This window comes from Polyodon spathula, chromosome 11 (genome assembly GCF_017654505.1).
Source record: "Polyodon spathula isolate WHYD16114869_AA chromosome 11, ASM1765450v1, whole genome shotgun sequence".
Taxonomy (NCBI): Eukaryota; Metazoa; Chordata; class Actinopteri; order Acipenseriformes; family Polyodontidae; genus Polyodon; species Polyodon spathula.
In genome coordinates this window covers 4,282,328-4,308,843 of record NC_054544.1, presented here as the reverse complement: position 1 = coordinate 4,308,843, position 26,516 = coordinate 4,282,328, and the positions used below count along the sequence as shown (strand labels likewise).

The 26,516-nt window shown below is 41.6% G+C and overlaps 1 protein-coding gene and 1 non-coding gene across 2 annotated transcripts; both read right to left on the bottom strand.

The window, feature by feature from the left end:
- Positions 1 to 523: 523 nt before the first annotated feature.
- On the bottom strand, positions 524 to 605 carry trnas-cga. Its single transcript has one exon. It is a non-coding gene; the product is annotated as a tRNA-Ser (tRNA).
- Positions 606 to 5,520: 4,915 nt separating this feature from the next.
- On the bottom strand, positions 5,521 to 26,394 carry LOC121322867 (caveolae-associated protein 2-like). The gene is made up of 2 exons (XM_041263321.1): positions 25,627 to 26,394; positions 5,521 to 6,767 (listed from the first exon to the last, which is right to left on the bottom strand). Exons 1-2 carry the CDS (start codon positions 26,122 to 26,124, stop codon positions 5,961 to 5,963), a joined length of 1,305 nt encoding a protein of 434 aa, XP_041119255.1. The 5' UTR covers positions 26,125 to 26,394; the 3' UTR covers positions 5,521 to 5,960.
- Between the last annotated feature and the right edge of the window lie 122 nt (positions 26,395 to 26,516).

Sequence of the window (26,516 nt, the reverse complement as noted above, 5' to 3'; positions counted from 1 at the left end):
TTAAAATTAAAAAATAATGCGGGCTCTTGTAATCAAGACAGCCTTAAGAACTGAACCACATTTTTTTGCAAAAGCCATTAAATATGAATATAAAACCCGTTTTGATTTAGACATACATACAAAATGTTTAAAATATATTAGCACAAAAAAAATATGCAGCCATTTTTTTTTTTTTTTTTTTTTTTTTTTTTTTTTGCTTTACAGAGGGGAATAAAACGGTGATTGTCCTTTTGTGTAAATGAAAACCTGCGGTAAATTCGCGGGGACTCGACTTTCCGTCTGTTCACTGCCCATGAACCTCGCTCACACGTCAGCAGGCACGATCACACAAGCTGGGAGTAGAGCAGGAACGTAAATAACACATTTGTCAGTTATGCTGAATAAAGAGAACTATGTAAATATCCTGAACAATGGATTTAAATATTAAAGTTAGCATTTTTTAGTAGTATGTATTGCCAGTCAGGGTAATTTAACACCAACTTTTACTTAATTACAGAACAAATATGCATAAAGATTATTAGCTCGTCACGAACAGGATTCGAACCTGTGCGGGGAGACCCCATTGGATTTCGAGTCCAACGCCTTAACCTCTCGGCCACCGTGACTCCGCTATTTATGGTATGTCTTATCAAGTAGTGATTCATAAATTCATAATCCGAAATACACACTTAGATATGCACTTAGAACCAGATTCCTTTATAATAACTGGAATGTAATGTAGGTTGGGTGCTATGATTCAACACTTTCCTGCAATGGTTAGATGTCTCCACCAGATGGTGCTAGAGCTCCGTGTATAGCAGTGCTGTACTGCCTTGTGTTCTTGTATAGCAGGGGTCTCCAGCCCTGGTCCTGGAGAGCCCCTGTCCTGCAAGTTTTATAGGTGTCTTTACATCATCAGTGGCTAATGAGCTGGAACATCTGTTAATCTTGACTAATTAAGCCATTCATTGGTTCAATTAAGTAATTGAGAGATCAGTTGAAACGAAAACCAGCAGCCACAGTAGCTATCCAGGACCAGGGTTGGAGACCCCTGTTGAACACTATCAGTTGTGTGGAGAACTGTTTCCGGCGGATCCCTGGCATGCTCTATAGTTCTTCTCAGGCATGGGCGTTGGCAGATAGGTGCAAGGAGGGGCACCCCCTCCCAGAATCTGAATATACATAAAAAAAAATAAAAAAAAAATAGTTGTAGTGTTTTTCAGGAAATTAATAGACTGATCTTTAGATCTGTGTTGCATTTTATTAAAACGTATATTCAGTTAAGTTTTTTTTTTCTTAAATAAACAAATAAAAACTCTCAGAGAGATCTTCCCTCTCTTACTTGACACACACACACACACACACACACACACACACACACACACACACACACACACACACACACACAGGGCTTCTAGCTTTCAGTGTTTTCTTCTGACATTTCGCCTCTCCTTTAGAAATTAATTTCACAATTAAAAGTTTCTCTGTTTTAATTCAGAAACCAAACACACATTTAGGCAGTGCTCAGAGTCATTTTAAAAGGGGAGTTACAGTTAAACACGACGAAAACACAGATGCTGGCGAGTAAATAACTCCTGAGGTGAATATTATGTTAATTTAAGGTAGGGCTCAGGAAAGGTTATGTGTGTGTGACGAATCATTACCATTTTGCCAATTTGTATAAGTTTTGCGTCGTATTCTGCACTTCCTGCAGTTCTGACAGTGCCATTTTGCCAATTTGCATACGTTTTGTGTCATGTTTTGCACTTCCCGCAGTTCTGACTGTGTGTGTGTGTGTGTGTGTGTGTGTGTGTGTGTGTGTGAAGAAGATGACTGCGGTCAGGGTGAATAGTTTGCTTCCATATGTTTTTAAACCTCATTCCGTTTAGAAAAAACATCCTCTATCACACATGTACCAGCAGAGGAAGTTGAATTGACCACAATGAGCGGTCATTTCCTGTATATGCAAAGAGACGCCACTCTACAGCAAGCAGTTCTTGTGAAATATTGCTGCAAAGTTAAGACGAAATGTGCTGCCTGTAAATGTATAAACGTGGTCAAAAATGATAACCCTGCTTCTAAACCATAGAGTAGCTGTGAGGCACACAGATCGAGAGCATTTCTGAATTCCTAAAAACTGATTTCTTGCAGGAAATCCGTGTGCTGACTGACCCTTACTCATGAGTGCTTTTTACTACATAGAATTCTTTATATCTTAATATTTTGTCAGGTATGATATGTGTTTGCTAATGTTCACAAAACAACATTCAATGTACAGTCGCCTTTTGCAGACAAAAAAAATGGTTAAGAACAAATACGTAAATAGATACTGGTCTTGTTAAAATGCATTCCCCTGAAATTTGACCTTTGACCTTTCTTTGGTCTCAGAATGCATATGAAATAACCCAGTCTTAATTATTTGTTAGTAATTTACTGCACACACCTTAAATAATACATAGTGAGAAAGCAAACAAACAAAAAATGATCTGTGTTGTTTTTAACCCTTAACTGTCTCAGTGGTACGCAGTAGTACAGAGGAGTCATCTCTTCGGGTGATGATAATGTTTTTGAAAGCTCTAGGAAACCACACTGAGCTGATCAGAAGGATAACAAGCTGACTGTCCAGAGATTCTTGGGCAGGACCTTTTTTTTTTCCGCTGGTGGGAAATAACTTGTACATTCAGTGTGCAGACTACAGGGAGAGACCACAGGAGGACATGTCTTGCTGTGTCCTCCTGTGAAAGACAGTTCTACATTTCCTCTGAAAGGGACACTCTGTCCTGCTCAGAGGACGTTGGGGTACTCTAGTAGCTGCTCAGCAACCTAGAGGAGAGGGACACTCTGAACTTACTGTGCTTTTAGGTGCATCCTGTTTGTAGAATTTGCTGGCTCCTGACAGGACCTCTGATATTCCAGAGGAGGCGTGGCATTATTTACGATGTGTCTTTGTCGAGTTCTCATTCACTGTGGTCCGTGGTCTCACAGGCCGGAGACCAGACTTGAGAAATATATTCAAGCTTCACCTGCCTTTTATAATCAAAACTGGAAACCAAGCAGCATGACACAACACAAGTCCAGAGAAGATGGGTGATACACAAAAAAAACTTTATTTTATACTTTTTAAAAGTGTTTTAATAAAAAGAGAAAGAGTACAGAAGACTAACATACGTAAGATTGACATGAATGAATTCTGGATAATTACCACGGAAAAAGCACTTTGGCATCAGCAGTGACTATTAATAATAATAATAATAATAATAATAATAATAATAATAATAATAAAAACAGCTGGCAGTTTAAAGACTGGACCCTGATACTTGACCCTTAGTAATGGTCACCTTAGTTAGGAGTAGGGTTGCCACCTGGCCCCATAATTCCGGAACACTGCGAGACAGAACAGGATTTTGAAGTTGCCTTTAAACTGAAGGAAATCAACATGTGAATTGAGCCCTAAACCTTTGCTAAATTGATTCTGGTGATTAATTATCTTGAGGCAGCATGACAATACAATAATAGCTTTTAACAAATGAAATAAATAAATATGTACATCAATATTTATTTATTTTATTAATAGTTTTAAAAATATATATGTTAAAGTTTCTTTATAGTTTCTAATAGTATATCACCTTCTCCCACTGAAATCATTAATACTGAGCAGCTGTTCACTACTCCTGACACCAGACAGCTTGAACACTGGATCAGTGCTGTTATTTAATTGGGAGAGTCAATGTAAATTAGGGCTATATATTGCTAATTAATAGGATGTAATTAGCATCTTTTAAAAATTGAAAACTGAAATATAATTTTGTACAAAATAAAAATAAATATCTTGAATAAACCTACACACGTGTTTATTCAAGATGCTTTTTTTATTTTGTAAGATTTGTATTATCGCAATGATTCGGATAATTAAGACGCAGTATAAATTAAGCAAGTGCTTGGTGCTCAATTCATGTGTTTATTGCTTTCAGTTTAAGAGCAACCTAAAAACCATGTCCCGTCCCAAAGTGTTCCCTAATTATGGGGCCAGGTGGCAACCCTAGATAGGGGTCGCTGTAATGCAAAGATTCTCCCCCAGAGTCCAAGAGGCATCAAAGCAAAGGAATCAGAATTCGTCTGGGGGTTGCTTCTGGGGAACTGCCAGTAATAACACAGAACCAACGGTGGCAAATCTTTTTTGATGCGAGAAGGGAGAGGGTGGGCACTACTACAGTAATATCAGTGGTTAGCTGAGGAGTTGGAGGTGGTAATGCAGTGCTGTCTAAAACAGCAGGGCTGGTCACCGAAGGAGGATCTGGACTAGCCATTAGGTGTCGCTGTTCCTCTGTGTAAAAGGAGGACTATTGCCCACCTCTAGTAGTCTTGTTTATACTATACAGTGCATCTACCATAGTTTATCATGGTTTGACATGTTATTTTTATAAGTGTTACCTTACCCATTTACAATGCTTACTAGGCTTTGCCATGCTTTCACTATGCTTTATTGCACTTTTATAAGGGCAGCGACTGCGTGCTCTGTAGAGAGAGCAGCTGTTGCAGTGCTGGGCTCTGAGCCCAGGGTTGCTGGTTCATATCCCAGTGACTTGAAAATATAAAGAGGGAGCTAAAGTAACAGGTACACAGAGACTTAAAGAATTACAGCAGTAGAAAACAATCTTGTCTCTGTATTTTCTTAATTTATACCCCTCCCCCACCCCCCCCGCCCATATCCCCACATCACTGAACGCAGCGAAGAACCCTGTTAGTAACCCAGACCCCGAGAGACAGGGCTGCTTCTAAGCTGTATGTGTTTATATAGTACATGCTGTATATGGCATTTATATGGTGCTCCCAGAGAAAGCAGGGCATACTTACAGTTTGACTCATGTTTTACAGTAAAGCCATTGGAAACAGATGGGCAGCAAATCACAAAAGTATTTGAGTGGGTGGACGGGAGGTTGTGAGGCTAGAGGCATTGTGTTCCTTTGATAAATGTACATCAATAATATACAGCATATTTAGTTGCATGATGAACTGGACTCCTGATTGTTGAAGTCCCTGTCTAAGGATTTCTGTGACTTGGACTCCAAACTGATGTCTAAATCTCAATCACGTTCCTCTACGCTGGAAGTCACTGCTCAAAATGACCAGCAAGGACAAGAGCTATTCAGCACTAAACATCTACACTATGAGGGAAAACAATACCAGGCTGACTAAAAGTCCAGTGACCTAAAGGAAAATGTGGATACGACTAGCTGCTGAGCTCACACACAGAGCCTGAATGCTACAGAATATATTTCAAGGCAAACCATGCTGTGAACTGATCAGCACAACACTAGTTCTCTCACGTCTATTTTGCCTCCCAGATATGTTTGTGATTTGCCCTTCACCCTTCATGCTAACCATCAGCAATGCAGGCAGAGGCTGTGGGAGGAAAACATATGAGAAAGAAGACACTGGCATACAGTTATTACTGTGTCCTCTTACTAATGTGCCCCTCTCTCCTCCCCTGCCCCCTCCCACAGGAAAGATGACCAGGAAAAAAAATACACACAATTCTCATTAAAATAGGAAAAAGTGTTTTACTGAGAAAAGTAAATATATAGATAGATAGACAGGCAGACACATACAAAATGAGTTAGCTGGATAATTATACAGATTTATGACTAGATATTTAATTGTATTTAGATGCTGTAGGGTGACTGAATGATTCAAGTTATTGAAGTGGATAACAAAGACAGACAGACAGACAGACATCACACATCAAATCTAAAAACAAGACTAGAACATCAATTGTTTGGTAATGGGTGATCCTTACAAGGAATGAAATATAAACCAATCTTGACATTGGATCATAGCAGGCCTTTTTCATGGGCCATGTGATTAGGTGTGATGGTGAGGGTGGAAGAGGCAAGGAAAGCTTAGAGCACCCCAGGAGACATTTCACAATCTACACCTAGGACTGAAAACACCTCCTTTCCGAAGGCACAGGGTGACGATGACTAATCCAGGTTGAGGACAGCTGGCTGCACGACAGGCTCCCCGGAGGTTTCCTCTTCCGAAGGCTGGGGTTCTTCCTGCCTGAGGGTGGAGGATGTGGTGTACTCCAGGATCTCAGCTTCATCCTCCAGTGACTCCACAATGGTGAGCTCCATCTCCATGTCACCTACAGCCACGCTGCTCTTCTCCAACCTGATCTCCTTCTGCAGGGAATCCGCGGCGGCCTTCACCTCATCCAGGGCTGCGGACAGCTCAGAGTGGACCTCCGAGAAGGAGACATCTTCCCCAGGGCTGCTGAGGGGCTCCAGCTCGATGGAGGCCATGGCTGTTGGAGACTCCCCAGCAGGGGTGGGTGTAGTGGGGGTGACGGAAGTTTCTCCTTCCCTGTTCTTCTTGACGTTGAAGGTGAGAGGAGTCACCTTAAAGGAGGAGCTCTTGGAGCTGCTGGTCTTCTGGTGGTTGGGGGTGAGGCTTTTCTTGATTTTCTCTCTCTTCTCAGGGGACACAATCTTGGTCCCGATCTTGCTCATCTTCTTCTCAATGTTCTGCCTTGAGAAGGCCTTCTTCAGGCTGTCCACCCTCTTCAGGCTGGAGCGCTTGATCTTCTCAGCGCGGGATTGCTCATGCTTCTCCTCTTGGAGACTGCCCTCCTCCTCGTCCGGGCAGATCTCCTCATCCGAGGACAGGTTCACCGTCTGCAGCGTCTCCTCCAGGGACTTGTTGCTGTCCACAGACTCCTCGCCCTCCGTCCCTCGCGGGTATGGGACAGGGTCCTTCACGAAGGCGCTGGCCGGGATTTCGTTTTCTTCCTGGAAAAGACCAAGACAAGCAAAATAAAAGTGACAAAATGAATACGCTAAAAGCCATCAGTATTAAAGCAAGAGGATACAATTTTATGGTACTGGTCACTGGTTTTGAAGAGAGATAAGTAAATAATATTAGAAATGATTACACATGTTCCGATAATGAGCACCTTCGAGTGTAGGCTAATGAGCTCTTTGGAAATGAAGTGCGGCTGTGTCTGCAGATCTCATGCATTAATATGATAAGAGTGCTAATGTTTGCTAGTTAATGACCTGAAGCAAAGCCAAGATCTCTTCGGGAATCTCAAACGAGCCTTTATACACAGCAAAAAAATAACGTCTGCGGATGCTATTTCAGATATTAACCATTGTGTTCCCTGCACTGTGGAAGGTTCATACAGTACAGTACGATACAATCCCAATGTTCTCTCCTACAGCACTCTTCATGTCAAGGTAAAACAATCACAAATCCGCAGTTAACCTGACTCTGTGTACAAGCAGAACCTGTCCATTGAGCACAGTGTTCCAGTGCTGTTATTACTGTCCAGATTGCATTGCACTCGATAGGTGGCTCTGCTGCAAAGCAGCAATACTGTACAGTGGCCACAGTCTCGATCAATGCCAGTATCTCATTACAATGCCTGTACCCCTGAGCTGTGCTAGTCATCTTCACTGTTTTGCTCAGGTACATCATCACTGCACATGATGTTTGAATTCATGGCTCTGTGTTCTGTTGCTCCAACATTTTTCAATTTTTCAACAATTTTTTCAATTTCCCGGCAGTTAGGATTCTCCTAGCAAACTCCCAGCCAGTCAAAGAATGATATAAGGAAAAGTGATAATAATAATATCTTTATTTTTATATAATGCCTTTCATAGTGGACCACTATCACAAAGCACTTTACAGAGGTAGGCTGTGAACTGTGCATTATATGCAGAGTCACTTACAAAAGGACATTAGATCTCAGTATCAAAGCAACCAAACCCAGAACAAAAACTACTTACCCATATAAATACTCAGACTTAGTCGATAGCACTAGTAGCTAAGCTACGCGGAAACCAAGCAGGTCTAATTAAATCCACATGCTTGTATTTACTATGAATAAAACCATCGATGTGTATAAAATTCTGCTCGGTACAGCTGTATATATATATATAAAATGATACAGGTATTCTAGGGTATAGAGATAAAGTGTTAAAGTTATAAAGCACTTTTAGAAACAACTGCACTGTAATTAGGAGAATCTTGTTTTGGCTTGAACAGTCTGGAGTAGTGTGTTAACATTTTTAAAAAGTGCTGTGCTAACATTGTACTTTGAATTTTGAGCGAATCTGACCCTGTACTCTCTGTTGTTAAGTTTTTCCAGCAGCATTTTCTTCAGCTAAAAGCAGCCTGATACAAATAAACAAAGCAACAGCAGCTTCGCCCCATCACAGATTCCACTCATATTTTCCACTGAATTCTGGAACTCTGGAGAGGTTCCAAGGCAGGGCTCTTACCCAGGCATAGGGCTCAGTCAGGAATGTGAAACACACGCAGCAGAATTAAAAACCTACAAGGCAGAGATCCCCAACATTTCAACATGCAGGTGCCACATACTTCACAGCATATCCCTGGTTTATGGCCAGCTTGCTCGTGTGCACATCACAGGCTGTGGCACTGGTAGTCTGCACTCCTGTCAGTAATTGTAATGATGGCAACCCAGTATGCATGTTACATTGTGCCTGATACTCAAGGCATCCTGTCTACTAAGTAGAATACTAGAACACTCTATACCTGCACTCTACTGTCTAGAATACCAATCCAGTGCACATGTTACATTGCGATTACTGTTCAAAGCGCCTTGCTTACTAAGCAGAATACTTCCAATAGTGCTGCATTCAGAAATATTAAAAGAGACTTGACAAACGCTTCGGCTAAACGTCTCTTTCAATGTCTTTAATGCTGAAATTAGATTTTTTGATCCTATGCTTTTAACACTGCAGTGTGATGTAGACTCTACTCCCAAATTGTAAAATAGTTTATTTTAGTATTTCTAGAAGAAGAATAAATGTAACTCTTGAAGTGGAGGCTGATATTAGAAGTTTGAACACACAGACTGGATATTTCACACATTACTATTCAAAGCGTAATCCAATTATCCAAACATGCAGGCAGGGAATTACCCTTCACACCCCCATGCTAAATATCTCTGTGGCTTAGCAGATAAAAGGAGGTTCTCAGAGAAGGCTGTAAGATAGCATTGAAAAGAGATACCAAGTTAATGTCCATCTAGAGACCTTGTAGGACCTCAGATTCAGCCGGGCTTTCACAATACTCTAGCCAGTCATTAACTTGATGGTAATAGACCCACCTTCCAAACGCTATATATTTGGACAAACCAGTTTTTTCTCCCAGTAAGGAGTTACTTGCCAGAAGAATCAATGAAAGTTGTTTGCAGCCAGGTTGCTGTAGTTTATTGACATGATGGCCCTGATTCTGTTAAAGTTACCAGACCAATAGCAATAAACTGGGGACTTCCAGTGCTAGGCTGCAGTACTGATTGGAAATTTGATTAGGTGTAAGTGCATTTGTATAACATACTGAACAATGTAGCATGTTAAACGAGGGCTGACTGCAGTACACACTGCAATTAAGCAAACCCAGGTGGGCTCCAGTATAAATCTTGAACTGGAACAATCTCAAACGTGTGCAGAGATGAGGGTCTTTCTCAGCCAGTGTGTTATTTGTTTCTTGCTGTAGAGCATAACATCTGTTCTCTCTCTGCTATCTCTCTGCTCTCTCTGCTTTCTCTCTGCTCTCTGCTACTTCTCTGCTTTCTCTCTGCTCTCTGCTCTCTCTGCTTTCTCTCTGCTCTCTGCTACTTCTCTGCTTTCTCTCTGTTCTCTCTCTGCTATCTCTCTGCTCTCTCTGCTATCTCTCTGCTTTCTCTCTCTGCTATCTCTGTTCTCTCTCTGCTTTCTCTCTGCTCTCTATGCTATCTCTCTGCTCTCTCTCTGCTCTCTCTGCTACTTCTCTGTTCTCTCTCTGCTATCTCTCTGCTATCATTCTGTTCTCTCTGCTTTCTCTGCTCTCTGCTACTTCTCTGTTCTCTCTCTGCTATCTCTCTGCTCTCTATGCTATCTCTCTGCTCTCTCTCTGCTCTCTCTGCTACTCTCTGTTCTCTCTCTGCTATCTCTCTGCTCTCTCTGCTTTCTCTCTCTGCTCCTTCTCTGCTTTCTCTCTACTACTTCTCTGCTTTCTCTCTGATATCTCTCTGTTCTCTCTCTGCTATCTCTCTGCTCTCTCTACTATCTCTGCTTTCTCTCTCTGCTATCTCTGTTCTCTCTCTGCTGTCTCTCTGCTCTCTATGCTATCTCTCTGCTCTCTCTGCTCTCTATGCTACTTCTCTGTTCTCTCTCTGCTATCTCTCTGCTCTCTTTGCTTTCTCTCCCTGCTATCTCTCTGTTCTCTCTCTGCTGTCTCTCTGCTATCTCTTTGCTCTCTCTCTGCTCTCTCTGCTACTTCTCTGTTCTCTCTCTGCTATCTCTCTGCTCTCTGCTTTCTCTCTCTGTTATCTCTCTGCTATCTCTGCTATCTCTCTGCTTTCTCTCTCTGCTATCTCTCTGCTCTCTGTTCTTCTCTGCTATCTCTCTGCTCTCTCTCTGCTATCTCTCTGCTCTCTCTGCTACTTCTCTGCTTTCTCTCTGCTATCTCTGTTCTCTCTCTGCTATCTCTCTGTTCTCTCTCTGCTGTCTCTCTGCTCTCTCTGCTGTCTCTCTGCTTTCTCTCTGCTATCTCTGTTCTCTCTCTGCTATCTCTCTGCTCTCTCTGCTATCTCTCTGTTCTCTCTCTGCTTTCTCTCTGCTATCTCTCTGCTTTCTCTCTCTGCTATCTCTCTGTTCTCTCTCTGCTGTCTCTGCTCTCTCTGCTATCTCTGCTTTCTCTCTCTGCTATCTCTCTGCTCTCTCTCTGCTATCTCTGCTGCTCTCTCTGCTATCTCTCTGCTTTCTCTCTCTGCTTTCTCTCTGCTATCTCTCTGCTATCTCTCTGCTTTCTCTCTCTGCTATCTCTCTGCTCTCTCTCTCTGCTCTCTCTCTGCTCTATCTCTCTGCTTTCTCTCTCTGCTATCTCTCTGCTTTCTCTCTCTGCTATCTCTCTACTATCTCTCTCTGCTATCTCTCTGCTTTCTCTCTCTGCTATCTCTTTGCTTTCTCTCTCTGCTATCTCTCTGTTCTCTCTCTGCTATCTCTCTACGCTCTCTTTGCTATCTCTGCTAACTCTTTGCTCTCTCTACTATCTCTCTGCTCTCTCTGCTATCTCTACTCTCTCTGCTATCTCTGTGCTATCTCTCTACGCTCTCTGCTATTTCTTTGCTCTCTCTCTCTCTGCTTTCTCTCTGCTTTCTCTCTGGTATCTCTCTGCTTTCTCTCTGCTTTCTCTCTGCTCTCTCTGCTCTCTCTGCTTTCTCTCTGCTTTCTCTCTGCTTTCTCTCTCTGGTATCTCTCTGCTCTCTCTGCTATCTCTGCCTCTCTCTCTGGCTATCTCTCTGCTCTCTCTGCTATCTCTCTGCTCTCTCTCTGGTATCTCTCTGCTCTCTCTGCTATCTCTTTGCTCTCTCTGCTCTCTCTCTGCTTTCTCTCTGCTTTCTCTCTCTGGTATCTCTCTGCTCTCTCTGCTATCTCTTTGCTCTCTCTGCTCTCTCTGCTTTCTCTCTGCTATCTCTCTGCTCTCTCTGCTCTCTCTCTACTATCTCTGCAATCTCACTGCTATCTCTGTGCTATCTCTCTATGCTCTCTCTGCTATCTCTCTGCTCTCTCTTTGCTATCTCTCTGCTTGCTCTCTGCTCTCTCTGCTCTCTCTCTGCTTTCTCTCTGCTTTCTCTCTCTGCTATCTCTCTGCTCTCTCTCTCTGCTTTCTCTCTGCTATCTCTGTGCTATCTCTCTCCGCTCTCTCTGCTATCTCTCTGCTCTCTGCTCTCTCTACTATCTCTGCAATCTCTCTGCTATCTCTGTGCTATCTCTCTATGCTCTCTCTGCTATCTCTCTGCTCTCTGCTCTCTCTACTATCTCTGCTTCTCTCTGCTCTCTCTCTCTCTGCTAACTCTTTGCTCTGCTCTGCTCTCTCTGCTTTCTCTCTCTGCTCTCTGCTCCCTCTCTGCTCTCTGCTACCTCTCTGCTCTCTCTTTGCTCTCTCTCTGCTCCCTCTCTGCTCTCTGCTCCCTCTCTGCTCTCTCTGCTTTCTCTCTCTGCTATCTCTCTGCTCTCTCTTTGCTCTCTCTGCTATCTCTGCTGTCTCTCAGCTCTCTCAGCTCTCTCTCTCTCTCTCTCTCTCTCTCTCTCTCTCTCTCTCTCTCACTGAGGACTGTGGGATCGTGGGAGGGGCTTGTGTAGAGCGAGTGGTGTGTACTGTGCGTGAGTAAAACTTTTACTGAAGTTATATTCATTTTGTACATGTTTAGCTTTATTTATTTATTTATTTATTTATTTATCCTTCCTGATTTGGAGCCGTCATGGGTTCCAAATCGGGAAGTTTTGGGTCGCTGACCCGTAGGCATGGCTTTAAATGTATTCCAGACAGTTCAATAACAGTGGAGGAGTGTTTGTTAGCTGTCGGGGAGAAAATAGGATATGGAAATATAAACTCTGATGCAAGAATGAATAAAGCCATTGTTGTTTTTCTTAGTAGTGAACTGTTAGTGAACAGGATTGTTGAAGAAGGTTTGTATATCAAAGAAAGTTTTGTCAGCGTTTTACCTTTAGCTTTCCCTGTCACTAAAGTTATCCTTTCAAATGTCCCGCCTTTCATTAAAGATGAGTTGATTATTAATGAGCTACTAAGATATGATAAAATAATGTCCCCAATTAAACCTATTTTACTCGGTTGTAAAAACCCAGATGTTAAGCATGTCATGTCTTTTAGGAGACAAGTTTTTGTATTATTGAATGACCTCAACTCGTCTATTGAAGTTGCATGGACTTTCAATATTGACGGTAGTAATTATGTTATATTTGCCAGCACAGTAGAGCTCTCTGACTCCTCGGTGCTGCTCGATGAGGCTCTGCCCAACCCGTCTGGTAAGAGTAAAATATATCCAGTTGATACAATATCAGCATTTTTAGATAAAACCAAAGGGAAAAGGGGAACTGATTTAACACAGTTCTTTCCTAATATCCAGCTGTTTATCTACTCTGCAAAAATAGCCATGAGAAAAGCTACGTTAGAGGAGCTAGACCAAAAGAAACGGTATCGTTTAAAAAAAGTAATAGTCTCTGCAAGAAAATTATTGAATGATAACAAACCGAAGACATATTAATGGATTATTTAATAAGACATTTTAATATAGTTTTTAGTAGTTTGTTTTTGTTTTCTTTATTTCCTATGGAACAAATTCAAATAGCTACTTTTAATGTAAATGGTTGTAGGAGTGTTAATAAGAGAGCACGTTTATTTCATTTGATCACACAGAAGAGAGTGAATGTGATGTTTTTACAGGAAACGCATACAGACAGTATGAATGAGAGTGAGTGGCTGAGCGAATGGAAGGGGCGGGGCGTCTTTAGTCACGGTTCTAATGTCAGTGCTGGAGTAGCTGTGCTGTTCTCCCCAGGGCTGCAAATAGAGATTTTATCAGTTAGTGAGGAAATCCAAGGGCGCCTTTTAAAAATAGAAATGGTTTTTAAAGGCACTGAGATTGTTTTTATCAATTTATATGCACCAAATGAGGGCAGGGAAAAAGTTTTATTTTTTAAAAAATTTAATCAAGTTTTATCTAATTGTAATCCTGCACATATGATTTTAGTGGGGGGTGATTTTAACTGTACAGAACATTTTATCATGGATAGGAATCATGAAGAGCCACATCCCCAGTCTTCAAAAGAATTGTCTGCTGTTTTAAAAGTTCAAAGCCTGGTTGATGTCTGGAGGAATTTATATCCCAGTATAAAGCAGTATACTTGGGTTAAAATCAATAATAATAATCAGATATCAAAAGCGCGATTAGATAGATTGTACTGCACTAAACAAAATCTTAATCAGATTTTTAAGAGCAATATCATTTCCACTATGCTGTCTGATCACCACTGTGTGTTACTTACTATTTGCCTGCTTCTGCTGCTCCCTCAAAGTCATACTGGCATTTTAATACTAAATTATTGGAAGACAAACAGTTTTTAGATCTTTTTAAAGCATTTTGGGTCTCCTGGAGGCAGCAGAGCATGAAATATAGTAGTATACAACAGTGGTGGGACATTGGAAAAATACAAATTAAAATTTTCTGTCAGCAATATACTTTAAATACAACCAGGGTTTTGAACCAGACAGTTGAAGAGCTTGAGAGAGAGATATTGAGAATAGAAACAAAAATTACTCTCGATAGTGATGAAAACATCTTCCAGTCTCTGAGAGAGAAAAGAGAAACTCTGAGCAGCCTACTGGAGGAAAGAGTGAAGGGGTCCCTCATCCGCTCTCGTTTCACACTGCTAAAGGACATGGATGCACCCACCAAATTCTTTTTCAACTTGGAGAAGAAGGTGGTGGAGAGTAAGCAGCTGTTTTGTGTGCGTCTGCCCTGCGGGAAGGAGGTGCACAGTAAAGAAGATATTAATAGAGCAGCTGTGCTTTTCTACACCCAGCTGTTTAGTGCCAAGCCCTGTGATGAGGAGCAAATCGCTTTACTGCACCAGGACCTGCCCAAATTGTCTCAAGAAGAACAGCACCCCCTAGAAGCCTGTTTGACAATGCAAGAGCTGACGAAGGCAGTCACTCAGATGTCACCAGGAAAAGCCTCTGGGATTGATGGCCTTCAGGCAGAGTTTTATAAAAAGCTCTGGCCAGTGATTGGGGAAGACCTTTTCCGGGTTTTACAAGAGTGCATTAGAGAAGGAGAGCTGTCTCTGAGCTGTCGTTGGGCTGTGATTACACTGTTGCCAAAAAAAGGAGATCTAAAAAAACTAAAGAATTGGCGCCCCGTCTCACTTTTATGTTCGGATTATAAAATATTTTCAAAAGCCTTGGCCAATAGACTGAGGGAATGTATTCACACCGTGGTTCATAAAGACCAGTCATATTGCATTCCTGGAAGGACAATATTTGATAATATCTTTCTAATCCAAGACTTTTTAACTGCTAGTAATCTTTTAAATCTTGATTTGGGGATTATTTCTCTAGATCAAGAAAAAGCATTTGATAGGGTGGATCACAAATATCTTGTTAAAACATTACTGATTTTGGTCCTAATTTCATTTCTTTTATTTCCCTGTTGTATAAAAATGTTTTTGGTGTTTTGAAAATTAATAATAGCTTGAGCTGTCCGTTTTCGGTGTACAGAGGGATTCGCCAGGGATGTTCCCTATCAGGCAGGTTATATGCCCTCTCTATTGAACCTCTGCTTTGTCATCTTAGGAGAAAGCTGGCTGGTCTGAGAATACCTGTTACACCTAATGCTCCTCCAGTCAAACTGTCTGCCTATGCTGATGACGTTAATGTCTTTATTACCAGTCATGCTGATGTGTCAGCACTGAGAGACAGTTTGGACATTTTTCAGAAAGCCTCATCAGCCAAGGTGAACTGGGGCAAGTGCAGCACATTCCTGTCAGGGGAGTGGCGTGGAGCCGGACCCCCGACGCTACCTCAGCCATTGCGCTGGGGGGGGGGAGATTGGGATCAAAGTTCTGGGAGTCTATTTGGGAGAACGACAGTATGAATTCAAGAACTGGGAGGATTTAGCAGAAAAGGTTAAGGGAAGGCTGCAGTGTTGACGGTGGCTGATACCTCAGTTGTCATACAAGGGAAGAGTTCTTGTGATCAACAGTCTGGTGGCCTCCATGCTGTGGCACAGGCTGGTGTGCCTGGATCCTCCCTCAGGGCTGATAAATGACATACAAAGAGTACTATTGGAGTTTTTTTGGAGTGGCCATCATTGGCTAAAGCCAGCTGTCTTGTACCTGCCCCCTAGTGAAGGGGGTCAGGGGTTAGTGGATGTACGCAGTCGTGTGGCTACTTTCCGGTTGCAAGCAGTGCAGCGTTCTCTGCTTTTACCTGAGCTAAGCTGGAGAAACATCGCCTTCTCTTTCCTGCACAGAGTGAGGGAACTGGGCTGGGATTGGCAATTGTTTTTAATAAATCTATCTCAGCTAGACACCAATGAACTCACAGACTTCTATAAGAACATGCTCAATGCCTGGCGAATGGTGAAGGTGGAGAGACTGGAGGATTATTTGACCGTAGGAGCATTGCTAGAAGAGCCTTTATTTTTTAACTCCTTGTTCCCTGCCGATGGTTTCCAGTCTGGGGCGTTGTGCTCTAGTTTTGCAAAAGGGGGCATTACAAAACTAAAAGATTTACTGCAGGTGAGCATTGGGAGGTGGACAGAGGTGGAAAGCCTGGCCAAACAGCTGGGAATTCACTCACTCAGAGTACTAGAGAATCTTTTGAAAAAGCTCAGAGACTCTTTTTCCCCTAGGGTTACAGAGATGTTGAATGTTGCCCTCTGGGAGGCAATGATGAGCAAGAATTGGCTTGCCCTTCCTTTTTAGTGTCCCCTGCTGTTCCTGAAAACCTTGGGGAAGGTCTGTACAGTATTGAGAGGCTGCAACAGCTTCCTGCACACTCTTCTGGAAAAAAGGAGCTGTACAGACTCTGTGTTAAGGTGTGCCATGTAAATGCGCTAAAGACACTGCCTGATACCAGTTGGAGAGCTCATGTGGATTGTGTAGGTAGTACTGCTCCGGCCTGGAGGTCTTTATATAAACCGCCTTTACCTAAGCGTTCAGGAGATCTACAGTGGCGCATTCTTCATGGCATCATAGCCACTGGGCGCCACGTCCACCGTATTGACCCTGCGGTTAGTAAAGACTGTGTTTTTTGTGGAGAGGAAGAAACACTGTTTCATCTTTTTACTGACTGCAGAAGGCTGGACCCCTTGTTTAATGCTATTGCTGAATTGCTAATTTCTTTAAATGTGATTTTTACTAAAGAATTATTCATTTTTAATTTTCCTTACAGTCACAAGACATGATTTAAAAGTGCTTTAATTAATTTTATATTTGGGCAAGGAAAATTAGCGATCTGGAAAACCAGGAAAAACAAGCTGCAGGGGTCGGGAATTTATAACGCTGAGTTAATGTTGAAATTGTTGTTGAAAACAAGGATTCAAATTGATTCTGTTTATTTTTCTTTAGTCCATGACTTACAGAGTTTTCAGCAGCGTTGGTGTGTGAATGAGGGATTGTGTGTGCTGGGGGAGGAGGAAGAGCTACAGTTTTTTGTGTGAAATAATCTGGATGTGCATGTATATACAGATTTATCTAATTGGGGGATATATATATATATATATATATATATATATATATATATATATATATATATATATATATATATATATATATTTCGTATCTGTTGATACTGACCTAGTTTATCTTTTAAAAAAAAAAAAAAAAAAAAAAAAAAAAAAATGTTACTGTGAATTGTTAATTATTTTGTTTTTTTCAAAATGTTTTCAATAAAGGACCCTTAAAAGTCAAGTCTCTCTGTCTCTCTCTCTCTCTCTCTCTCTCTCTCTCTCTCTCTCTCTCTCTCTGTCTCTCTCTCTCTCTCTCTCTCTCTCTCTCTCTCTCTCTCTCTCTCCCCCTCTCTCTTTCTCCCTTTCCCTCTCTCTCTCTCTCTCTCTCTCTCTGTCTCTGCTATCTCTCTGCGAGCGAAGGTGTTAATTAGTGTAAACTGGGGGCCCCCTGTTTGGACACAGTGTGTATCCCCTCAGATATGTATATATATATATATATATATATATATATATATATATATATATATATATATGTGTGTGTGTGTGTGTGTAATACAGTTTAAGGATCTATGTTTAACCTCTATAGATCTTTTTGGAGATGTACAAAAACGTATAACAGTTTCAATATTGTACAAAAATGACACATTACAGTGTGTAAAGCTTCATGTCAAGTTAAAAAAATTTAATAAAACAGTTGTCTTAGAATGCCTCATTACGGATTAAAACATAGTATTGCTGTAGCTGTTATTATTATTATTATTATTATATTTATAAAACATAGTATTATTGTTAGCCTGTTATTATTATTATTATTATTACTACTACTACTAATAACTAGCTAATATTGTTTATGTATTTTTTTTTATAAAATCAATTCATAATATTTATAGCTCTACTGTTAATTTATGAATGGATTTGATCAGATCCATACATCACACTGTTCTCAAAGTGTCTGGGTCTCTGTTGCTGGGCAGTACCTCTCGTTCCCTTGCTTGCTAGGTGTTGTCTTTTCTTCCAGGGAGATGGGTTTCATGTTGCTTTGTTCCTGTGTTCCTGTATAAGGTTCATCAGCCCACTCCTTGCTGATGTTATTCTCTACATTGTCACAGTTTTGAAAACATATACATGCCTTGTACTGGCCTTTGGAAATAATTTCTAAAGGAAAATGATCACAGGGGAGATCACAATGAAGGCTGCTGTCTCAGTGAATCAATGGCCTTATTCTATAGTCTGAAAAAAAATCTTAAATACGAAGGAGAGCAGGGAGGAAGGAGGAGTAGAAAGAGAAAATGAGACAGAGAGACTATTTCGTAAGTTTTAAAACCCATTTAATTAGCTTCTCTAGCCTCACCAGCCCTGTATCATTGATTAATTCTACTTTTTTTTATCTATACGCTTGGAAACCTCTGTTGAGCAGCCCTCCACAACATGTTAGTGCGCAGATAATAGATTCCCCCCTCCACCAATGCTCTCTGAGCTGGTGTCCCTGTCACCTGCTGCTCAGTTTCAGTACAGCAGGGTGGCACAGCATGTGCTACAAAGCACAGGGGTACATGGCAAGGGATAGCTAAGCAAAATAACCAATCACATTTCCAGTGTACTGCGATTAAACATGTTACACGGCACAGCATTGTTCATTAGAGAGAGAGAGAGAGAGAGAGAGAGAGAGAGAGAGAGAGAGAGAGAGAGAGAGAGAGAGAGATGGACAGAAAGGTCAATGCTGCAAGGAAGCAGCGAGCGAGAGCACTTCCTTTCCCTGAGGGGAATGTTTTCACAAGGAAAACAAACATGTTGCTAGGGTGACAAGGAAGAAAAAGGCTCCATTTCAGAGAGTCAGATCTGCTTGGCTGTGATTGTTAATGTGCACTGCGGGCATGGGAGCTATGTAGTGGTTACTACTGCTCATTATCTGCAGCTCACAAACAATCCTGTATCACTGCGCAGGAACATTTTTAACATTGCATATTGTTGCTTTTCACACCTCAGCCCTTGTAAACTGTTCCCATTGTAAAACCATGGCAAAATGTAACAAAGCAATGAGTCATAAAGCATCGTAAAGCATTGTAAAGACCAGAGAGGTATGGTAAATCATGGTTAGCTTTGGTAAATGCAAAGTAATTGATTGTCTCATTGTTGAGCAATGCCTGGACCAGAAGATGAGAATGATATTCCTGTGTTAATCTCTCAGACCTATCAGAGGTGTGTACAAGCCAGCTTCATTCCCCCACACCTGTGTACTGTACTGTGCTGTCTTACGTTCGGTTTGGTTTTAAAGTTAGTGCTTTTCCATAAAGAAAATTCAAGTTCCATTACACTGTTCAGAGTGACGTGTTGGAATGAAGGGAAACTACACTGGAAAGTGCTGCAAGCACCAAACAATGACCTCATCACCAAACAATGACCACATCACCAAACAATGACCTCATCGTGTGACAGCTTTAGAGCCAAACAGTCCAGTAAAAGATGAATCCCTGGTCTCTGCTCTCGATTTTCAACTTAGTAAGAGGACTAAAACTGTGACACTGGGAATTGTAAAGTAAACACACAAGCAGTCCCTCTGCATGTCCTCACTACCAGTTGAGCAATGCTGGCAGATTCAAGTGCTGACTCTTATCAAAGTTTACCGCAGTAAATGCATAGCAAAGTGTAATAACGTATAGTGAAAGCATGGTAAAAAACAGGGAAGCATTGTAAGGCACAGAGAAGAACAGTACGGTAAATCATAATAGAAATCATGGAAAACCATGGTAAACTGTGTTAAATGCATGGTATAAGCATGGAAGAATCACAGGGTAACTGCGGAAAAAAGCCCGGTGCCTCTTTCAGTGTGAGCAGCACCTGGTCTCCAGGCACATTCCTAAGCACTGCTCTACTTTCTGTTTTTAAATGCCTGGAAAAGTTTTTTTTTCTAAAGAATCCACTTGAAGGCACCAGCCTTGCTAACGAAAACAAGAATGGATTGCCCACTTGCAGGAGATGGGTTTGTGTACCTTTTAGCCCCGTATTCCCACACTGCCCTTTTTTTGAGATCCCACTCAGATATGATTGTGTTTGTCGTTCTGAATCTTTAGTTTGTGTGATTGTAGATTTCTCTTCAATGTTTCACTTTTAAAGATGAGGCTAGGTAAAAGATGAGGCTAGGTAGGGGTCCCATGTGCTCTGATTGTGTCTGTCTGTCGTACCCCACACAGTGAACATGGTAACTGCCTTAATTTTTCCTAATCTTCACCAAACTTGTATCCCTCGCCTTCTATAGACTTTGAGGTTAGAATTGGACTAATCAAATGTCTTTAACCTTTCAGGTACTGTGATATTATTAAGCAGTTATGAGGATCCTCTGTATGTGCCTGCAATGGTTTTGTATTGAAGACAGGAACACTGTATGGTACAATACTCTGTCTCTTATCCTTACAAATCTGGTTTCCAGTGTCTCCTTTTCCATCCAAGTTTATTAGAACAAAAAACAAGGTATGGTACGGTGCCCAGAAAAGCACTGTCTGACCTATAGTCATTTACTGAGTGATGCACTGTAGTTGTGTAAGTAGGCAAAAAGTCGCACTTATGTGTAAAAAGTCCGAAAACTGGTCAAAAGGTTTCTTTTGTTCTGGTAGTTTTATGCAATCAAAGGTATCTTTGCATTGGGTGTGTCTTACTGCACTATATTACACTGTATGTTACACTGTAACAATACACATGATGTGCAATTACTGTACACTGCAACAACATGCTAAATTACTAAATTACAAATATTTAATAATTGACCGAATTTTCACATGTGGTTGTTTATTTACCAACAATTGCTAATGTATGTAACCACACAGTCAATTGCAGTGTAATTACATTGTAGCTAGAGAAGCATAATAAAGTGTTACCCAATCAAAGAAGCAATGTGCACAGTAGTACAGCCGGCGTTTTGATGGTCGAAGCACGGCTCTTAAATAAAGTCTCCAGAAACAACACAACAATCCCCTGCCTATCTAGGCAGCAAGTTTGCTTCCCTTGCAATTCAGCCAGCTGTTGCTGCTGTTTGTTCCTGTTAACTGGTAAACATTTCTAAAGCAAGTTGTTATGTCTACACTGCAGTTTGTGGGCAAAACAGGAGAAAGTGTGGGCAAGACAAAGCCCTGCTGTTGTGTTGGTGTTGACTTGAACCTGCATATACGAAGAGATCAGGAACTTCAGGTAAAGCGCATGAGACTTTTATTTAGCAAACTGTTAGTAAGAATAGTTCTTACATGAAAGTAAATAGTGTTAAGATTGAGTTAAGATTGAGTTAAGTGTATCCTAGTAGCTGGTTTGGGGAATCTTGCAGCATGCTTGATACCCTTGGCAATGCAGCCTGTCTCTTCTGCTGTTTATTGTAATTTACTGGCCGACTTGGTGGCCACACCTCTTGTCTGTAACGTGCTTGAACTTGGCTATGCAAATTGAATAACATGGATCTGGCAATCATTTAAAAATGTCAGTTGTTAGGTGTGCTGCAGCTGCCTTGTCATTTAACACAGTGGTCAGGAATTTACTACATATACCTAACAGTGACAGAACACATTCCCATGGGGGAGGGGGGTTCAACGATAGGGCACTGCAGCTGCCATTCACCTTTTGACCTTTAGAACAATGGAATTCTGGAATTTGTAGGGAAAAAGCAAAACGCAGCAGCAATCTCTTTTAGTGCAGTGCCCCAGCTGTACATTCAAGCGTGCCAGCTGACAAGATCCGAATCAGGCGCTACTATCCTAGAGCATGATCAAAAAAGCATTTGTTTACACATAAAACGTTATGTTCGTTGTATAATACAACGTGCAGTCTGCAGGGAAAACAGGAGAAAGTGCAGGTAAGACAAAGAGCTCTTCTGAGTGCTTGTGACTTGGGTATCACGAGGAAACTGACAATTCAGATGATCAGATCCATCCTGAGAACATTTTAAACCTTGTGTCGTGATTTCATTGCACAAGTAAGAACGTTATCATCATTGTACCTTAAAGGTTTGAAACAAGCAAGATGAGTGTGCAAATGCATCATTTCAATTTCAGTGTAATGATATAATTTCAATAATGTTTAGCCTAGCTTGCTACTGCTTCCAGCTGCTAGGAGTCTTCTTCTGTCTGTAGCGACACAGTCTGCTCTCTCACAGCAAGTCTGCCTCCCTGTGAAATATCATTACTGTTTTATTACCGAGAATAAAGTTAGGAATATTCAATAGCATCACATTAAATACAAATCACCCGCAAGAATTATTTTATTGATATGGATGTTTGTGGAGTTTTAAGACCCTCTCTCTTACTGTAAGTTGTTATACTGAATCAGAACAATTCGGTAATGTTTTAACTACTACATATTTGTGTAGTTTACCACTGGCAGTTGTGTACGGTTTTTCTAAATATTCTCCCTGCTGCTGTGCACTGCACTGTATTCTAGTCTGAGAAAGACCATGGGGTGCTTGTTTTGCAGCTGTCAAAGGAGGAGAGGTTAAGATTGCAGGCATTTTAAAATATCTAAAGAGTGAAAGCCTCAAGGAATACCCAGTTACACAAGGGCGATGCCTGTTTAGGGCAGTGCATGGAAGACTTGCTAAATCTGAACGCTGGTAAACAGGACTGTACTGGCTGGAGGCTGTGTGCCACGCCTTGGAGCTGCTGTGTTGTTCTGTTTTTAAGTGCATGCTTTGGGTAAGCCAGGGAAGTTTACCTTTTGTTTCTCAGATTTGAAAGTTATTGGCCAATTTAAACCCTTAGGGAAAAAAAAAAACAGTTGTTTCCGTTGAGCTCAAACCATGTTGTTTAAGAATTAAGAATATTATTATTATTATTATTGTTGTTGTTGGTTTAAATTAAAAGAAGGCAAGTTGTGTTAGTCCCCACACAAGACATCCAAGTACCGCTCTCTCTGTTTCTTTACCATTAGATTTGAATAGATTTCGATGCCTATGATAAGGTAAATCTATATTTTGTTGACATGATTCAGAGTGAAGCCACACTGTTGAGACCTGTCTGTTGTTGTTGTTAGCAGCTGATCTGTTGCCTCATGGGGTGATGGGATGGATGAATGCTAAAGGACTTTTCTCTGGGGTTGGCAATGCCCTTGACAGGGCAAGCTGACAGGTGGACTATTTGCATGCATTTTTACATGCTGTTGATTTTGGCATGTGATTTACAACACCGTTGAGTTTTGCATGCAATTTTCCATACTGACCAAAAGACATTGAGCCCCATTTTAAAGAGTAAGTTTAAAGACAAAAGAGCAAGAATCTTCTCAGAACAGTAGCTGAACTGCTCCTTGCTGTAGCCAATTCTTTCACAATGTGCCTATTCTGTTGTATTCAATCTTGCCATGCACTCTTCAACAAGGTGATTGAATTTAATGTGGAGATGTGATACCCTCCAAAAGAGTCACATGACGAAGCTCCAGGGAAGGGCTAGACACTGATTTGTGCCAGTGTTTTGTTCAGCTGAAGTTGTGAGTGCTTTGCTGTAGAACCTGGAACCCACTCCCTAGTGCTCGTCTAGCCACTGCCCAAAATAAAATGAAATAAAACCCCTGAGGAAATCAGAAAGCACAAAGGACATTAAGCAGATTAGAAGCTTAATGGGATGTTTCACACATTCTGCAGTATTATTGTGTTTCAATGAAGGTCGTTCTCTTCTCTGAGTTCCTAACAGCTGACAGAGCCTCTCCTCACTGCAAAGCTACCTTCTCAGTGCTCAATGTATGCTTTCATTTTAACAATTTGGAAGGTGAAATCTTGACATAATCTGCATTTCAAACTGATATTAGGCTTACTATATTTTCTGAAAAATGCAATACAATTTCTTTATAAAGCAGCGACCGATGGTCAGAATTGCAGTACAGTTACTCGATAGCTGTGTTTTCATTAGCTCTACATGAAACCAGAATTTTGTTTTAGCTTGTTGATAACCATCTGTCTAAGTGTACAAATCCAAGGTCTCAGATCCAGAGAGAAACCAGAACAGAGCACACCTCTTCCTCTAGACAGGGGTTACTACAAGGTATTGTATGGAAAAGAAGAACATGTACCTGTCTGTGTGTGTACTCAATACATAAATACATAAATACATATATATATATATATATATCTGCCTCTGTATCTATAGTATATACACATTCTGTGGGAGCCCAGCATTATTATCAGTACAGTGCTCCCCCTTTTGTAAGGTGGCCCTTTATACTGATAAGGCAGTATGGTCATGGCTCCCATTTGCCCCTTAATGCCATTACTATAACACTAGTATTCTTGTTATAAGGCGGAACACAAATAGCCTGGTGTCTTAACTATGGCTCCCAACTATGAAGGATGAGCACTGTAGTATTAGTATGATTAATTTAAAGGTTGCCATGTTGATCCCTGTTTCTGACTGGGGTTAATGCAACACCGATGCAATGCTCTGCAAGTACAGCTCTCTGGTCTATTACAAAAGGGTATTACAGCTTTCAAGGACCACAAAGCACTTCTATCATTTACATACAAAATGAGTGGATGTTTTGTTAACGATTTGTGACTTGGTTTCACTCCTGCCAGTGCGTGCCTCTCCGTGTCAATGAACCTGTGCTTGAGGCCTGTTATGGTAACAAGTTCAGGAATGTTCTCCTATCTGGTGTTTTTATTAGCTGAAAGGCAGCTAATGATTCATAACGGGCAGGCTGTCAGCATGCGGGCTCTCTGCCCAGCGGTAGTGGGCCGAGTCGGAAAGCAATGCTGCCGAGTTCTCAGCCCACAGGATAGCAAGGGTCATGCAAACTCAGCACACTGTGCCTCTAGGGTCCTGACCCTTACAAGACCATGTGCATGGGGAGAGGTGCTGTGAAACCACCAGAACAAGTGAAATCACATGCATGTATCACACTATAAGATTTTTTATTTCTATTTTTTTTTTTTTTTATAAAGTATTTCAACCTGGGAGATTACCAAAGCAGAATTGTTTGAAAGCAATACAAATGTATAAATAAACACATAAAAAAAAAAAAAAAAAAGTTAGGGACCTGCTATGTCTGGACTGACTTATTTACCCACGTCTCAATCTATATAAAATGCTGCATTATAAATCTATAAAAAAATGCTTACTGAGAGGACCACACCCTATATCCAGTGGGGTGACGTACAGATATGAAGTCAGGAGAGAAGCACCTGAAGCTACTCCACTCTGCATTGGCAGCTGCTTGTGCATGATATAGGATTCATTGTAACTGTAGGCTACAGCTTTACAAAGTGGTTGAGGGGAAATCAACTCAATAAACTGTATTTCAAGTGCAATTGAAATGATGTAACTCTGGTGCAGGTGTAAACCTTTAGCTACAGCATAGTCACAGTGTAGCTACAATCAGAATTACTGCACTATTGCACTGAAGAATACCTTTAGAATCTTGGAACTTACTAATAAAAGCAAATACTATATCTCATTGACTGTAATAGCAATAATCCCCTCCATAGAGCTTGGTAACTGACCCCGCCTTGGTATTAGAACCAGTCCAAAATGTTCTGTGGGTTTTTTTTTTTGTTATAATGCTTAAATAGAAAATGGAATGCATGTGATGCAGCTGTCTGACAACTGTGCTCAGCGATGGATATAAAGGAACCCGACACCCACCTGGAAGATGAGCACCTTGAAGTTGTTCCTCTTGAGCAGGTGGGCATGGTTGGCCTCCAGCTTCCTGACCTGTTCGGCCTGCTTGTCCATCTTGTCCTTGACCTCCTTCATGTGGACGCTGACCTTCCGAGACTTCTCTAGCAGCTTGCTGACGGTGTTGGAGGTGGAGGAGTGGCTCTTGGAGAGCTTGGTCATGTCGCTCTGGATGCCGCGGATGGCATGGTCCATCTCAGTCTGTCGGTGCTCCATCTTGTGCTGGTTCTCCTGCACCACATCCAGCATGTTGACCAGCTTGTCGAGCAGCGTGAGCACGGTGATGGCGCTGACCTGCGAGCCATCATGCAGCACCCCCTCGGCCTGGCCCAGGCCAGTGGTCAGCTGGGTGAGGCTCTGGGAGGGAGAGGAGTGCACCGGGCTGGGGCTGGGCACCACCAGCTCCTGGGTCTCGTGGGGGGAGACCACGCTGCTCTTCTCTGCCTGAACTCCGTCTTCACCCATGTCGTCAGATAAATAAAAAAAGCTTTTATTCACCTGGGCAGTTTTTATTTTCCTTCTCTTCCTGGTGTATTTTATTTGGTTTGACTAGCTTTGGGGTTATTCCTCTGACTCTTCAATGTATTTCTGTCTCCTCTCCAGTGTGTCCTCTCCTCCACAGTGAGCTCAGAGTTTCCAGCGCAGTTAGAGAACTTCACTTTATCTTGTGATTCCCCTCCCCTTTTTCAAAGAGCTCTCTCTCTCTCTCTCTCTCTCTCTCTCTCTCTCTCTCTCTCTCTCTCTCTCTCTCTCTCTCTCTCTCTCCCTGTCTCGCTCTCTTTGACTCTCTCTCACTCTTTCAGATTAGGCAGCTGCTGTGGACTCCTAAGCACAACTTCATTCCGATCCTCACTTAA

What these genes read in the sequence shown, in the direction of transcription:
- LOC121322867 (XM_041263321.1), bottom strand. Translation starts at nt 26,124, where the DNA reads ATGGGTGAAGACGGAGTTCAGGCAGAGAAGAGCAGCGTGGTCTCCCCC. An exon ending in TCAAGGTGCTCATCTTCCAG is followed by an intron (nt 6,768 to 25,626) that starts GTGGGTGTCGGG and finishes GGTCTTTTCCAG; the next exon opens with GAAGAAAACGAAATCCCGGC.